The sequence below is a fragment of the Lutra lutra genome, chromosome 3 (genome assembly GCF_902655055.1).
Source record: "Lutra lutra chromosome 3, mLutLut1.2, whole genome shotgun sequence".
NCBI lineage: Eukaryota > Metazoa > Chordata > Mammalia > Carnivora > Mustelidae > Lutra > Lutra lutra.
The window spans coordinates 72,535,741-72,552,713 of record NC_062280.1 but is presented as its reverse complement, the minus strand read 5'-3'; the positions used below and the strand labels follow the sequence as shown (position 1 = coordinate 72,552,713).

The 16,973-nt window shown below is 35.0% G+C and overlaps 1 protein-coding gene across 5 annotated transcripts in view; it reads left to right on the top strand.

Annotated features, from left to right (window-relative positions):
• Positions 1-14,499, top strand: part of LNPK (lunapark, ER junction formation factor) — an 85,958-nt gene extending 71,459 nt beyond the window's left edge. For 4 of the 5 annotated variants that reach the window (XM_047722248.1, XM_047722246.1, XM_047722250.1 and 1 more), the window contains 2 exons: positions 718-888; positions 9,418-14,499. In XM_047722248.1, the coding sequence (XP_047578204.1) occupies positions 718-888; positions 9,418-9,653 (407 nt within the window). In that variant the 3' untranslated portion in view covers positions 9,654-14,499. Of the gene's footprint in view, positions 1-717; positions 889-2,562; positions 2,646-9,417 lie in introns of all 5 variants that reach the window. The other variant, XM_047722249.1, reaches the window with a different exon arrangement.
• Positions 14,500-16,973: the final 2,474 nt, after the last annotated feature.

The window sequence follows — 16,973 nt, the reverse complement described above, 5'->3', positions numbered from 1 at the left end:
CCTAGGAGCGCCTGGGTGGCGCAGTGGGTTAAGCCTCTGCCTTTGGCTCAGGTCATGATCTCAGGGTCCTGGGATCGAGCCCCGCATTAGGCTCTCTGCTCAGTGGGGAGCCTGCTTCCCCCTCTCTCTCTGCCTGCCTGCTTGTGATCTCTCTCTCTCTCTGTCAAATTAAAAAAAAAAAAAAGATTATCATGCCTAGGACCCACCTACGAAGAGTCTGTTTTAATTGATCTGAGGGGAGGGGAACAGGCTTTTTTTTTTTTTAAGTACCTCAGATGATTCTCATGTGCAGCTACTATTAAGAAAATATTGCACTTAATTAATTATGCTACATTTTCTTGGGCAAGTGAGCAGGGTTCTGGATTTTAAAATACCTAATGATTGTAGTGACTAGAAATGGAATTTCTGTAATACATTTTAGATTAGTATAGATTGTTTTGCTATTAGATAACGTGCCGTGTAACTTAGGATCTTTTCTGTTTTAAAATTAATATTCTAATTCTAATAATAATTAGAAAAGGTGCTTAAAAATTAGCTTTTGGAGAGCACCTGCCATATTATTAAAACCAGAAGTAATTTCTCAAGGGATAATTTTTGAAGGGTTCTTTGACTACTTTGCAAAAGTAATCTTGAAAATTATCTCATTAATCCTTGAATTTATTTTGGTTTGTGTGTGTGGTTTTTTTTGTTTTTTGTTTTTTTTTTAATTCTCTGCAGCTTTTAGATGTGCCTACTGTTTTTTCTTGAATCCTGCAAGAAAAACTAGACCTCAGGCTCCAAGACTTCCAGAGTTTAGTTTTGAGAAGAGGCAGGCAGTGGAAAGCTCAAGTTCAGTTGGTCCTTTGCCCTCAAGAAGTGTGATTTCATCAGAGAACCAGATCAGTGAAGGTATGAATATGTTAATTAAAAAGTTTTGCCTCATAATAATGTTTGCTATTTAACAATAAAAGCATAATGCTTTTAGGTAAGAATGGATTAATTTATGAGATTTTGCAGCATGCACGTATCAGCTATGGCTCTGAAACTCTAGCCTCCTGTGTGATGGGTCTAATATGCTTCAGTTTTAAAATGTCGGTTATACTGTGATAAGCAGCATCTATCAACAGCTAGGTAAACATTGTTTTTGGAGTGACATCTTCGTGTAACTGTTGGGAGATTTGACTAGTAATGTTTTCATGGAATCATTTTTTCAATTTATTTAAGTGAAGCAGATTATAAGAATTATGCAACTACTTATAAGAGTAAAATTCTGATAAGATTTATAATTAACATTGGTGAAATAGGTTTGTGCCTACCACTGGAATTGGTAAGGTTACTGGAAGCATGAAACTTTGGAATCGGAAAGTCATCCTTGTATTCATTGGATAACTATGTTGATAGGACTGGTAGTCCTTTGAAACAGTTTTTTGGGGTCTGCAAGATTAATGTTGATAATGGATGCCTTTGATGTAAAACAGCCTTATTTTAGAGAAATAAAATTTATCAGAATTCATTGGTTTTTAGAACTCGTCTTGTAATTCTGTTTTATGACTTCGTGAGGAAGTGTCATGAAAAAATGGGGAAGAGATGGAAGACCTGACTATTAATTGCCAACTATTTCTGTTAATCTTAGGTGGGGAGATGTTTGTCGAGCAGCTCTGAATGATGGAGATGCTAAAATTATGGCTCAGGCCATGATATTTTGGTGCTGTGCCTGATAGAGAAAAAAATCCACATTAGAAGTTTAGTTCACATAGTTTATTTAGCAGTCAGTATTCATCCTTTTAATTTCTAGGAATTCTCATTTACATATATTTGAGTTCTTTATACAAGTGCTGAGTAGTGAAAAAATTGCTTTAACTGAGAATGACATGAGACAGTGAATTTTCAGATATGAGAAGTTTAGTATGAAAATTTGAGAACCTTTTTTCTTTTTTTTTTTAACTTGAAGAGTGAACCTAAAATGTGTGTGTTGATTTGGGCTTGGCTTTTGGCTTACTAACATATATCAAAATGGATTTGAACACAGATCATCATGACAAAAAGCCCTTGTACTTTCAACATGGAATCAATACCTTTACCTTCTCCAAGTCTGCAGCATCAACTCCAAACATAATCACAAGTTTTCTTCTGCTTAAGTCATGCTCTGAGCTGCATGCTGTCACATGCAAATCTCCTGCCTTGCTATTGCTGCCTCTTGGGACAGAAAACTAAAGAATTTCATAGTGAAGATTCCTAGAGGAAAAATTGAAGTCCTTTCCACGGGTAACCTTGCTTATTAAAAGCTAAAGTCAATATTTGAAAGCTAATAAGAAGGAAGGAAGAAAGGAAAGGAAAGGGGAAAGGGAAAAGGAAAGGGGATGGAAAAAGAAAAGGGAAAAGAAAAGAGAAGAAAAGAAAACAGGGAAGGAGGGAGGGAGGGAGGGAGGAAGGAAGGAAGGAAGGAAAGAAGGAAGGAAAGAAAACAGCCAACAAAATAAAAATCTTGGTAAAGAGTCCCATGCTTTAATATCTTCTGCTAAGATTGAGATGGATAGTTAGCAAACAGCACCTAGCTATACCTTTCCTTCTCATCAAATCTAGGAGGAACAATGCCCCCGATGTCTCATTTTCTATCTGAAATCTCCAGAACGAAGTCTAACTGGCTCAAACTCAGCCCTAATAAGGTAATATTAATAGGTGAAGACAAAACCAGAGGCAGGGTCTAACAACCCTGTAGGACTAGGAACTGAAGAAACAATTCCATTTGGCTATTTTAGTCTTTGGATTAGTAACTTTTTCATAGTTCTCCTTGGATTCATCAAAAAGGCTGAGAACCTTTTACTTCTTTGGCTTCCAGAAGATTGAAACTTTTCTCCAAGACTGCTGTCTCACCACTATGATATAGTTACCATTTCCAAGTAATTAGCAAGTATTCTCGTGAAAGATGAAGCTGCATTTGTTTTGAACGCTGGTGGCATAGCTTTACAATTATTATATTGAACTGTTAAGTAAGACCGTATCATCTCAGTCATCTCTCTGTACTGACAGCCAGGGTAAGCAAGGTCTTAGATTTCTGATTTCTGCGTTTGTGATGTGAAAACTTGAAGTCTAAAAAAACTTCCCGGCACTCATTTATTTATTTTATATATATATACATATATGTATATATATATATAATATAATAAATAAATTTATTTTCCATAAATAATAAAATATATAAATATATAAATGCCAGGAAGTTTTTATATATGTATATCAATTATATATTTTATATATAATACATTATTAATATATATTATATATTTTATATAAATTTATATAATTTATATAATAAAATAATAAAAACAATATAAAATAAATAAATTTATAAAATAAATAAATAAAATAAAAATATAAATTTATATAATAAAATTAAAGATTTTATTTGTTTTTGAAAGAGAGAGAGAAAGCAAACACAAGTGGGGGGGTTGCAGAGGGAGAAGCAGATCCCTGCTGAGCAGGGAGCCCGATGTGGGACTCAATCCCAGGATCCTGCTATCATGATCTGAGCCGAAGGCAGATACTTAGCTGACTGAGCCACCAAGGCACCCAATTTTTATATTTTTTAAAGTAGTGAAATAACTCCTTGATAGTGGCAGAAACTGTAGAGATTAGGTTATTGAAGTCACAGAGGAAACCAAAAGATAGCTCTCTTCCATCTGAATTTTCTTTCAACAAATACTCTGTAACTGCTTATATGAATAATCTTGGATCATTAGAAGCAACCCTTTTAAGAAAAAACTATGATGCAAGACTTTGAGTTTTGTCTTGATTCTGCTAGTGGAAGATTTTGCATTTAGGATGAGACACAAGGCTTTTGGATCACTCTTTAGAACAACTTAAGAAATGTTGGAGTTTTCATCAAAGAGGGAGACCTAGAAGAAATTTCTCCCATTTATTACTCATTGGATTCCTGTAATTTTCTTCTAGAACTGTGTATCCAGATGCTTTGGTAATACTGTATAAAAGAAACACAAGGGACGCTTGGGTGGTTTAATTAGTTAAGCATCTGCCTTTGGCTCAGGTCATGATCCCAGGGTCCTGGGATTGACCCCCACATCTCTCTCCCTCTGCCTGTCACTCTGCCTACATGTGCTCTCTCTCTGTCACTCTGTCAAATAAATAAATAAGATCAAAAAAAAAAAAAAAAAGGAAACACAAGAATTAAGATTATGGATTCTCTTTTTATGTTAGAGCATACTAGATATGGTATGCCAAAGTAATGAACTACTTGTAAGTTATTTGGGTTTTTTTATGGCTGAGTAGTGAATCTCTGCTAAGCCACATTAAAGTGCTTTATCAGTTTTGCTTTCCTAAAATATGCTTTCCAAAATAATTGATATGTAGCATTCTTTTTTGTTAACTATGATAAAACTTAGAATAGGAGGTTTCTACATTGTTAGCACACCTGTAGAGTGATTTTAGGCTACCATGTTTGAAAAATGTTAGGATTATTTTAATTATTCAGTTGTATTTGTCTAGATCTTATATAATTATTTTAATAAAAGATAGCTTTCATTCAACTGGAAATAATTTTCTAATAATAAAACCTATGGCATTTAATCAATACTATCAAAAATATGGGGTAATTAAGTGATGGGCATTAAGGAGGGCATGTGCTGTTAGGAGCACTGGGTGTTATATGCAACTGATGAGTTATTGAACTAATGATGAAACTAATGATGTACTATATCTGAAACTCATGATGTACTGTATGTTGGCTAATTAAATTTAAATAAAAAAATGAAAAAATAAAAAATACCAAAAATAGCAAAGAAAATTTATATAAGGTGGAATTTATTTTGGTAATCTGATTTCTGCTTTTTTCTTTCTTTTAAGCAATATATTGTTGCTGTTAGGTTATGTTGAACTAGAGAAGATTCTGTTTTTACTATTGTTTGTTATGATGCTCTAGGAAATTGAACTATTTGATAATGTAAATTTTGTTGAATTATGTATTTACCAGATCCAAAAAGCTTACACCTTTATTGACATTTAATTATGTATAGCTTTGTCAGGGTACAAACATGCCTATAGTATCTTTTTGCTTGTTTGTTTTAGACCTAGAGATCTTTTGGTCTTTTGATTCTCTTTGCTGAAGCACCTTCACCTAATAGTTTTATATTATTGCCTGATAATGACACTCTTTCTTATCTAATGCATTTGTTCTCCAGTGGTAAATAACAGTATCACTATTAAACAGTATTCTGTGTGCTTAGTATGAGTTATTCTCTCATAAGTGGTTTTTATTTAATTAATTTTATTCATTGAGCCATATTGGGTTAAGTTTTGAGATGAGATTCATGTCTTTGTTAGTTAATGTAAGTTGGCCATTTTCCTTAAGCCAGAAAGTCACATAAAAACTGCTTTGCTTAAGACCTGTGAATTCAAAGACAGACTGTCCATTTTAATTAAACAAATTCTCCTTTGGGTAAGTTTTATAATCTACACATATAGTGGGTACTGATGTGTTAGCAAGGCAAAAGTTTGATGCATAAGCAAGACAAATTTTTGTTGTTGTAAAAAGGAATAAAAAGTAAGAATCTAAATGAATTCACCAAAATATTGAAGGATTTTCTTTTTTTTTTTTTTAAAGATTTTATTTATTTGACAGGGATCACCAGTAGGCAGAGAGGCAGGCAGAGAGAGAGAGGAAGGGAAGCAGGCTCCCTGCTGAGCAGCGAGCCTGATATGGGGCTCGATCCCAGGACCCTGAGATCATGACCTGAGCCGAAGGCAGAGGCTTAACCCACTGAGCCACCCGGTGCCCCAGGATTTTCAAAGGCATAAACTAAATAGAATAGTTTCCCCCCCTCTTGGAAATTATGTATTTCTAGAGGAAATATATGAATTTGTTTTGCTAGACCGTTCTTGAATTTTCTTAGAAAATTATTTTTTTAAGAGATAGAATAAAAACCAAAAGGTAAGGTGATGTTCATACATGTTTTTGCATGTGTGTAGTTTATAGATGAGGCAGTGGTATTCATTATACAGTTAATACTCAGTTTTATGAGTTTCAGTTCCAAACAACTGTAAGCCAGGTGTTAACAATTTGGTAGAAAAAGCTTTCTCTTTCAAGAACATTGGGGAGAGGGGTAGGGGGCAGCAGTGGGGAAAGGAACAAATTCCATAGGTCATTTTTGTTTTTTAACATTGTGATATATTGTTTTCTTGACATTATGGATGCCAAAGTTAAAAATTTACTTACTGATGGTATTACGTCGGGTAACTTTGTTTTAATTTTAGTCTTAAACTGATGTTGCATGGGGGAGAAGAGGCCTCTTTAATTAGTGTGAACACAAGTGCTGGTTTCTTTCTTACGATTTTATGCCCAAATATTGACATCTTCTATTATGTTATCTTATACCATCAAGCTATTTTAAACTATAACTTCACAGAAAAAATTAACTGTTTTTATTAGAATAGGCAAATGATATTCTCCCATAGAAAACAAGTAAATACTTTTGGAATACATTTAATAATCTTATTATAAAGCTCTGTATTTTATTTTTTTTTAAAGATTTTATTTATTTATTTGATAGACAGAGATCACAAGTAGGTAGGTAGAGAGACAGGCAGAGAGAGAGAGGGAAGCAGGCTCCCTGCCGTAAAGCTCTGTATTTTAGTTCTTAGACATGTAATTCTCTGTTAATCTTGCACACCTAATTCACTTAAATCTTATTTGGATGACTTGAACAAAATGGATTTGGCATCCAAAAATTGAATATCTTGTGTCATTTAGACTTATGTCTGCATCATAGGCATCATAACACATACCAGTTTTTCTGTAGTATTACTGTTTTTAAAATGACTTTTCTGCAAATTAACCTGGGGGTAGAAAAGTAGTCATTAATAGGCTTTTTCATTATTTTCAAGCCCTATGCATCATTTCACCAGTTTTTAGTCTTCTGTATGTTCTTTGACATAAAATAAATTATTGACAAGCAAGCTTTGTGTATGTCATTTTCTAATTATGATAGCCCATACTCTTTCTTAGAATTCATCTTTATACATTTAAAAATTTAAGTATTATAGTACTTCTTTTTGTATTATCTGCCTCAAGACACCAGAGTTTTTAAATTTAATTGTATTTGACCAATGATGTGTCTGTTTCTGAAAATAGTTACATCACAGAGCTTTACTGTGATAATCTATGAACTTGATTACCTCTCCTGTTCAGTACTGAGGCATTTGGTCAGACAGACTATAACTAATTATCTGAGTCTCTATTCACCTAAACACATTTATTGGTGAGTTGAGTCCCGGATTCTGAGCTTTTTGTCTTTTCATTTCATATGGCTTTATTGGTTTGTCTCAGAAGGCTTTCTAAAATATAACAAATTGTAATGTTCTGGGCAAGTAAGTATTGCTCAATGGCCAGAGAGTTGTGGAAAACTTTGACTCTTACCATTGTACCCTGCATAAATTCTGGGAGGGTAGAATTACAAATGGTTGGCAACTCCTGAAGCTTTCCACTGAAGAATTTGCTTGCCCTTGTGGCAGAAATGATCCGTACATGTCCAGAGAATTTCATTTGTACTTTCTGCTTTTCCTTTGTGCACTGGAATATTCAAATAACAAAACTCAAATGACCTACTGCTTTTCTACCTTAATTTTTATAAGATTCCAAGTGGTACTGCGATGCCATTACTGCAATGCCATTTTCAGTTCAACTTAAAAATAGCATTTTTGTGACATTTGACACAAGTAGGATTTGTGAACATTCCTCACTACTTTTTGTGATCATATGAATTTTCATACAGTAAGACCTCACTAAATTGGATGTCCCTGACTGGAATTTTGGCTTTTCATTTTATATATGAAAGAGGGAAGGAGGTTGTAATTAATTCTGTAAACTAGAGTCTAAGATGTCTGTTTAAAGGAATAATGATTTTTTAGTATTATAATTTTTTTAATTTTAATTTTTTTGAAAGAGCTACTTCACTCTCCGATTCTTTTTTTTACACTTTTTTAAAAAGATCTTATTTATTTATTAGACAGATAGAGATCACAAATAGGCAGAGAGGCAGGCAGCGAGAGAGAGAGGGCGGGGGAAGCAGGCTCCCCGCCAAGCAGAGAGCCCGATGCGGAGCTTGATCCCAGGACCCTGGGATCATGACCTGAGCCAAAGGCAGAGGCTTTAACCCACTGAGCCACCCAGGCGCCCTGATTTTTTAGTATTTTTAAAGTCTTGGCATGAGTGTGTGAGATTTAGATAATTTGTATCTATTTAAACTGATAATGGTAAAACCATGAATTTGTAAGATGTCCACTTGCATGTGTGCATATAGCACATAATATCTTTGCAAATCTGTTTTTATTTAGCAAGACTCTGACCTGTACTGTAAATGAACTAAACTTGAACTTTTTACTAGTATAGATTGGCTTTTTCCTTCAGATTTTTTGAAGTAATGACATTTGTAGTATATCATAAGGGATCTTCTAGGAGCGTAATAAAATTTGCTTATTTGTTTGTTTCTCCTAGCAAGGATGTTTGTTACTATTTATTATAAAAACAAAAGCTAGATTTTTATTTTTGACTTGGAAATTGGGAGGCCCAAAGCTTTCTGCTTCTGACATTCCTTCCCTCATTTTATTCTTCAAACTTTAAAAAACTAAAGGGACTTTACTGAGTAAGGTTATTATTATTAAGGGATTTGAATTTAATGAAACTCAAAGGAGAATTTAAAGGGAGTAAATTTTTAGATAGGAACCAAGACCCTCACTTAGCTTCCACTATGGAGGCGGGCAAAAGACCCTTCCCTTTCTCTTCCTTGTATTGTAGGTATGTAGCATATTGTGACCCAGAGATTAAATCCTGAGAACTTGTGTTGTAGAGGGATGGGGGGAGACTTGTCATGCCTTTGGAAAAGGTGGATTCAGACCATCCCAGTCTTTGGATAATAGAGAGGTAAATCAGTGTGGGAGATGGCACTGCCTGCACACGCACACGCACATGCACACACATACAGGTGTATACTTTTATTGTTTACAGAGTTGTCTGTGTGCAAGGGAGACAACTCCTTCAGAAAACATAATCTGGGAGTTAATACATTGGCTTTGTTTACTGGGCTGTTGTCTTATAAATCTGTTGGGACTTCGTTTGATATATTTGGACATTTAACTTTTAAATGCATCTTTAGGAAGGTTCCTAAATTCTGTGAAAATTCCTAAATTTTAGGGGAAATATAGGGCTTTAGATAAAAGTATGTTTATAGGTTTGTTTTCTCCAAATTGTTTTTTCCTTCATTCCACCAATTCTTGTATGTAATAGGGAGTTAAGTATGTATTTTAAAAGATTTTAAAGATAATGTTAGACCATTCTCCTGTTTCTTTGTCCGTGTGTGTGCTTATCTTTTATCTTATTTAGCATTTTAACTTTGGAAATCCTAAAGTTTTGACTCTTTATCTTTTCAGAATCTGTAGAAGAACAAGATGTTCTTGATAACAGTACAGAGCAGACAGATGAGAAAATATCAGATACAGAGGAGACAGACCAAGGGACTGAAAAAGTATCTGGCACAGAGGAACCAGAGGAGAAACAAGAGGCTGAAAATGAGGACACCTCAATGAATGAAGCCAAATCAGCAGTCCCTAGAGCTGATTCTACTCCTAATCCTGAACTCAGTGGAGAATCTTTGATGGCCATGTAGTAAATGCTTCCATGTGCCTTCAACTGGATATTTATAGTCTTGTTGATGTCAGTTATTGCTTTCTAGGTGGTGCTTTCTTTTTTTCCCTTGTAAGGATATATGCTTGATATCATTTGAATTTAGATTGCTTGGCTATTTCACTATATCAGAGTTGTAGCTCCTGGGTGTTAAATTAAAGGCAAGTGGTATCAGTAAAGTAAGAACCTTTGGAATGTATAAAGACCCACACTGTTTAGCCAGGTATTAGATGTTTTCTTCCATTCTAAAAGTAAACAAAATAGCATTCTTGTTTTCTCTGTGTGTGACCTATAAATAATACCATTTTGACATAGGAAGAACTTTGGTTATGAATAAGTTCTAATGGTGTTTAAGGACTGAAACTCAATTAAGATTTTTAATCATTCATCATCAAAAATGGATGGACTTTTAATTCTTGAGGTATTTGCAGGGGTGATGTCTACTTAGGCATTTACATTAAGTGGTAGGAAAGTTATAACTGTATCTCTATAGGCATTGGTACGAATTCTCTGTAAGAATGCAATTGAACAGTCAAGTGCAGTGTTTCTTCTTTGATGTTTCTTATTTTGCAGCCGGGCCAAAGGCACATGATGTATATAATTAGCTTATGTTTACATATTAACATATAGGAAATACCTCTGCACTTGACTGTACTTGAATTCTGAGCATTATTTATACTTGTAAAATAATGGTGATATATAAGTGAATTTTGTGCTCTTGTGTGTATTTTGTTAAGGAAAATAAAGATGATCTGGCAGCAGTTTCTTTTTGTTAAGTATCTAGACTTCTTCAGATAGTGTCTTGGTGGATGACTTGGCTACCTAAAAAAATCTTAGTAGGAGCAGCTCACAGTATAATTAATCTATAGACTCTCCTGAGAGTAAATTATGATGCTTCAGTTCAGACTGATTGCTTTTCAAATTCAGAGAAATAGGGGCATTTAGAGGTTCTAATCAGAGATTAGGGTTTTCTGATTCAGGGAAGCCTGAAGCCATTTTTAATTTCTAATTTTGAGAAAGAAATAAGTATTGAGAATAAGCAATTAGTTACTAATAGTTCATTGGAGTTAATCTATGTATTATTAACTGGGAAAAAAAGTCACCCAGAATGGTAATTCTTGGACCTTAAATACAGTGTGGTTATCTTTTTTTATCTTCCTTTTGTCTTTCTTCTCCATTATTAAGAAAATTGAAATAGAGGTAGGTAGGTGTGTATATATATATATATATATATATATATATATGAATGGATGAATGGTATATATGGCAAATATTTCTAAGTTTAATAAACTAAATACAGTTTATTAAACATTTAATAAAATAACATTTATTATTTAAAAGCTCATCTTTATGATTAGTATCTTATATCTGATAGGTATTTTAATGAGTCCAATCTATTAATAGTCTGAGGCATTATGGTATAGGGACCAGAGTTTTTGAATCACAGAACTGGGTTTAATTTCTAGCTCTGTTGTCTTGGGCAAGTCACCCAGCCTCTCTGAGACTGTTTTTTTCAACGTAAAATGGGAGGTATAATATCTACTTTTTGGGGTATATGGATGATTAAAAGTAATTTATATAATAGGCCTAGCTCACTGCCTGACAATTAATAATTAAGTAAATGACAACATTTTATATTATTGATATCCTTGTGAAGTATGGAAGGGCTATAAATTCTTCCTCTTGTAAATAAGGAAATGAAAATATAATATGGACATATAATTTAGCTGCTCAGAATCAAGCCAGTTTTCTGCATCAACTTTTCTCTGTCATATACATATATATAAATAAATACATAGATGACAGAAATAGGAACCTGAGACTATGGAATATAATCTCTGAATATAATCTTTTTTGGGGAAGGTAGATCTCAGGTTTTGTACATTATTGACCTATAAACGTTTTAGTGACATCATGCTGAGTCTTGTTTTTTTATTTATGTATTTATGTATTTATTTTTGGAGTGGGTAGAAGGGCAGAGGAAGAGAGAGGTTCTCAAGCAGATTCCCTGATGAGCGCGGAGCCTGATATGAGGCTCAATCTCACCACCCTGAGATCATGATCTGAGTCGAAATCTGGATTCAGATGCTTAGCAGGGTCAGCCACACACATGCCCCTAGTCTTCTTGTTTTAAAACATTTAAATTCTGGTGTACATTGCTTGAAAATGAGGGGTACTTCAGAGAAATACAATTGAATGATAGAATCAAGCAAATATGAGAAACATCTTTGAAAGGAAAATGAAAGGAAGCAGGTTAAAAGGGGATTAGTGAGATCACTGCAACAGGTAACAGGCTGTAATTGTATAGCACCCTTTAAAATAGAAAAGGTTATTGTAATAAATAGTGGTTTTGAAGAATGGTTAAATGTTCTATTTCTGATTATTAGGACTAGTGTAGGAAAAATAAACTGCTAAGTGCTATTAGCTAGAGTGATCTTAACTTCCCTACTTAGAAATGCTCCACAGATATTTTCAAACTCTTCTCACTGTGTTCTGAGCATGATCTATAAACATGGTCTGACTTCTTTGTCCCCATCCCTCCTCCACTGTGATGCTGTACCTTCCAGGGCTCTCCCAGTTCTGTGATCATGCTAAACCCAGTACTTCAGTAAGTCTACACTTAAAAGTTTCCTGCTCAGAGAGGGATGCTCTTGAATTCCTTATCTAAAGCTGGCCTCTGCCTAGTACTCTCTGTTATGTCACTTTATCTCTACTAATGGTCCTTGTCACAATATTAGTATTTTATTTGTTTACTAGTTTACTATCTTCACAACACACAGTGTGTGTGCAAGGCTCTTTTTACCTGTATCTGCAGGTCTAGCTTGATGCATATTTTTATGTAAATGAATAATTTAGTTGCTTAATCCAGTGAAAACTCTCAGTTCTTAGCTTATTTCACTGCTTGGAAGTATTGACACTGTTGAGCACTCCCTTTGGCTCGAAACACTTTTTTTTTCTTCTGGCTTTAGAGCTCTCACACTCTGGCACCTGCCTCTCAGTGTCCTTTGCAGGCTTCTCTTCCCCTACCCATCCATTAAATACTAGTGTTCCATAGCTTCTTCCTAGTGCCAGCATTTCTTCATTTGCATATTCTCTTTCTGGAGGATCTCATCAACCCCATGGATTTAATTAACACCCATCTCTCTGATTCTCAAATCTCCAGTCTTGATCCGTTTGCTTTACTTCAGACAGATATAATCCCCTGCCTTCTAAATGTCTTTCACAATCAGTATATTCAAAAATGAACACTATTTTCTCCTTCAAACCTTCAAAACTTAAAAATATGATGTATTTGAACTACACTGACCCCTCATCCCCTTTCCCCTTTTTCCTACATCTTCACTGTCAATTTCTGTCTCCAAAACATCTTCCAGTTATTTTTTCATTTCTCCATCCCATTAACATTAATAATGATAATAAACATTTGCATTCTTACTCTGTGCCAGGCAACATGCTAACTGTCCCATGTGCCTTATTTGCTCTTTGGCATAACCCTATGAGGATTTTTATTTCTGGATTATAGATGAGAAAACTGAGCTGTAGAGAGAATAAGCAGTTTGGTCAGTGGAAATTCCATGATTTGAATGCAGACAGATAACTTTAGAAGTCTTGCTTTTAATTACTGACCTACTTCTTCTCATTGAGGCATCCAGTATCTCCGCACTGTATCTTCACTGGTTTCTGTCTCCAGTCTTGCTCACTTGCGATCTATTTTGTGCACTGTAGCATGAGCCTTTCCCAGTTCTAAAATTTGGGAAAGGAATCCTGCTACACCATTTCTTAAACCCTTCAGTGATTCCTCATTGTTCTTGGGATGAGGTCCAAACTGACTGGTAGGGCCTACGGAGCCTGTGTAATTCTCCTTCTAGTTACCTCTGGCATTTCTGACCACAACTATTGCCACCATTCCCGCCCCACTTTTAATGTAGCTATCTTAATGTGTTCTGTGGTTTGTATATGCAAAGTATTTTCTAATCCCCCAGCTTGCACTTCCTCTGCCTGGGATATCGTCCCACTCACGAAGACACGGGGACCTGCGATAAACAGTTGCCAGATTGCATTCAAGTAAGAGTGGTTAGAAGCCAAGTTTGCAAATGTTGCTAATTGTCGTTAACCTATAGCTTTTATTCTTGAAATTTATCTTTCTTGTTTTATGCATTCGATATGCAGTATTGTTATGGAGAACCTGAGTCAGGAGAGTTACAGCTTTATGTGCGTGTGTGAGAGAGAAAAGGTGAATGGGAGAGAGACTCGAATTTTATATTGTATGCTGCATGTCGGAAAAGCTGAATGACTTACACGGGTCATAGGTGTAGGTAGCATCTGAACCAAGCCAAAACTCAGATCTCAGCTCTTTATGCAGATGCTTTATAATGAGCCACCAACTTTACACTGCCAATCGATATTGGTGTTGGAGTTTGGTTACTGGAAAAATGTGATATGTTTTCTTATTTTTTTTTTCATGCAAATCAGTCAAAGCCAAGAATGGGGATAATTGACGCAATTATGAATAGCTATTTTGAAACAATTATGGAGAACAGAGCTGTTTTAAAAAATCAGAAGAAAATAATGTAAGTTACTATATAGTATAACCTCAATTCATTGGAAAAAAATTGTAGAAGAGACTTAGATGTAGTTTATGGACTCCCAAAGAGCTATTATAAATAATTCAAGTACTTACATAAAGATGAATCAAGATAAAGATGATTATGAATTGATGATCTGCTAAATCTTACTGTTTGTAATTTGTTTCAAAGTTATTGAAGATCTAAATATATTAACTCCACCTAGCTAATAAGTAAATGTATTCAGGCTCTGAATTTAGAAAAGAAAAAGCAAAATACAGGCATTAGAATATGGACATAAGAATAAAAATTTAAAAATACAGAATAGAAGCCTCATTAAATTGTATCAGTCCATAAACTATTAATTTGCCTCAATTTCTTTCCTTCTCAGAAACAAATGTGTATTTTCTACTTCAATACTATTTAAAAATGTCTTTTTAAAAATTGTTAAATTTATTCGATGTAAATATCCCCCCAAGTACCCTTTGGTTTGCCTTACTCTGTTTACTTTTCCATTCTCTCACCTCCAGAGGTCCTGTTATGTGGCTTAACTTACACTACTTGTGGACTTCAGAAGAAAACATTGTCCACTTACATAGCTCTATATTCTTTGATGTCTTTTACAACCTAGATTTTCTGCTTTATGCATTTTTCTCTAGTTTTTTTTTCTTTTCTAATATTTATACCTTCCTTTTTCTTTGGCAGCAATAATGGTAGAAGTTGGAAGCAGTTGGAGGAGATTAAAAAGTGTTCTCAAAAATCTCCTTCATAAATTAGTTTTTTAAAGTTCTTATTCCAGGATTATATGAGAACAGGCCAAATTCTCAGCTGCCAAAGACTTTTACCAGATCCCTGGCATTTGACTTAGGAAAACTGGAGAAAATCATTCATTTTTGTGAAAATAAATATTTTTATCTTCATCTGATTTTGAAAGGTGAAGAAAGTAAGGAATTAAATGAACATTGTTTGAATACCTGCTCCTGGTCAGCCACTGTGCTCTAGATATTTTCACGTATGTTCTCTTACAACCATGTAAGGAGGTGGAATCCTGTCAAGTGGGAATTAATTCCCCAAGACCACTTAGTTTATGGATGTTGTAAAATGGAATCTCAGAACCTAGAGTCGTTAAGTCCTTGTCCTATTCGCTATCTGCGAGCCCTCTCCTCTTTTGGTAGCTGGAAGAACAGACTAATCCTCTTTTGGATTTCTCATATTTTTGTGATAATTGCTTAAGGGCAGTCTTCTCAGCTGACTGCTTGTCAGACTCTCTACTCACCCTCCCCTTGAAATTCTTTCATAATTTATCTCCCACACTAGACTATGAACTCCTTGAAGGCAGGGCCATATCTGTTTTTACCTATCAATGTATTCCTAGAGTCTGGCATGTAGAAGACACAATAAATTAGCTGTTGAATAGTTACATGCACACACACACACCCAGAATGGAAAACACTGCTGTAATCTTAGTGCAGATTTTGTAGTGTGAGCAGTTTTGTAAATCTCAAATTTGAATTACTGAGTAGGGAGAGGGCCAGATAATTTGATCTTCACAATTTAGGCAAACTCCAATGCTTCCTTTGTCTTTTTTTAAAATCCAGCATCGATTTTGCTGTAGGAGCTTTCTAAAACACAAGCTGGAGGGGAGGAGGGTGAGGGGAAGGGGTAAGTGGGTGATGGGCATTAGTAGCGCACCTGATGTAAAGGGCAATGGTTATTATATGCAACTGATGAATCACTAAATTCTACCTCTGAAACTAATAATACACCATATGTTAATTAATTGAATTTAAAGAGAAAAAACACAAGTTTAAAAAAATATATATTCTAAGCTTCATTTGTATATGGCTGACTCATTAGGGGGCTTGTAAGGATCCCCTTCTGCTACTCTCCCTCACATTGTGACCAGAGGAGTATTTGATGCTTTTGAGAGATGCCCTGCACCGAGTTTACGTGGTGCTCTTCTTGTTAAAATCTCGTTTCTTTAAGACCCAGCTTTATCTATCATCTTAGTGACCTCTTCCTCAGCTTTTCAAGCAGTTACTTGCTTTTTGTTCTCCTTGTCCCTTATACATCATATGTAGCTTGTCCCCTGATCTCTTGTAACTCTCTGCCTCCCTCGTTGATTGTGCTGAGTTTCTCAATTTTAATTTTCTCACTCTTGCTCTCCTCCAACAAAACACAAAACAAAACTCACACCTGGTACGGTGTCTACTACATGTATGTTTAGAGAGTGGGTTTGTAGAAATAAGTGAGAGACCGGACTTGGTCAACCCTAGTTTCTCCGTGCTACTTCTCTCTGAAACGCCTATCAGTAAAGGAATTATGGCTAGAACGTGAGAAGGACTAGCTCAAGATTTGAGCATATGGAAATACGGTGAGCACACAGCGTGGGGAGGATTCATTTGTTTTTGTATTCTTAGTGCCCAGCATAGATGTTTAGTAACTGGATGAGCTGAGCTGGAATGACCTAAGGGCTGATGCACTAGGCAGGATTACAGGCGGAGGCTCTTCTCTCACTCACATGAATCTATTATTTGGGCAAGGTTTCTAAATTGTATATGAAATAATTTAGTTTAACAAACTCCCATTCTTGATGATCTCTGCATTCCACACCCTCTGACCTCATATTTTTACTCACCCATAGAATGGGGTATTTTAAAATATTTTTGTTTTTCTGTATATTTTTATCATTTCATTTCTGACCTACTTAATGTTATATCTGATGTTAACATAGGAAT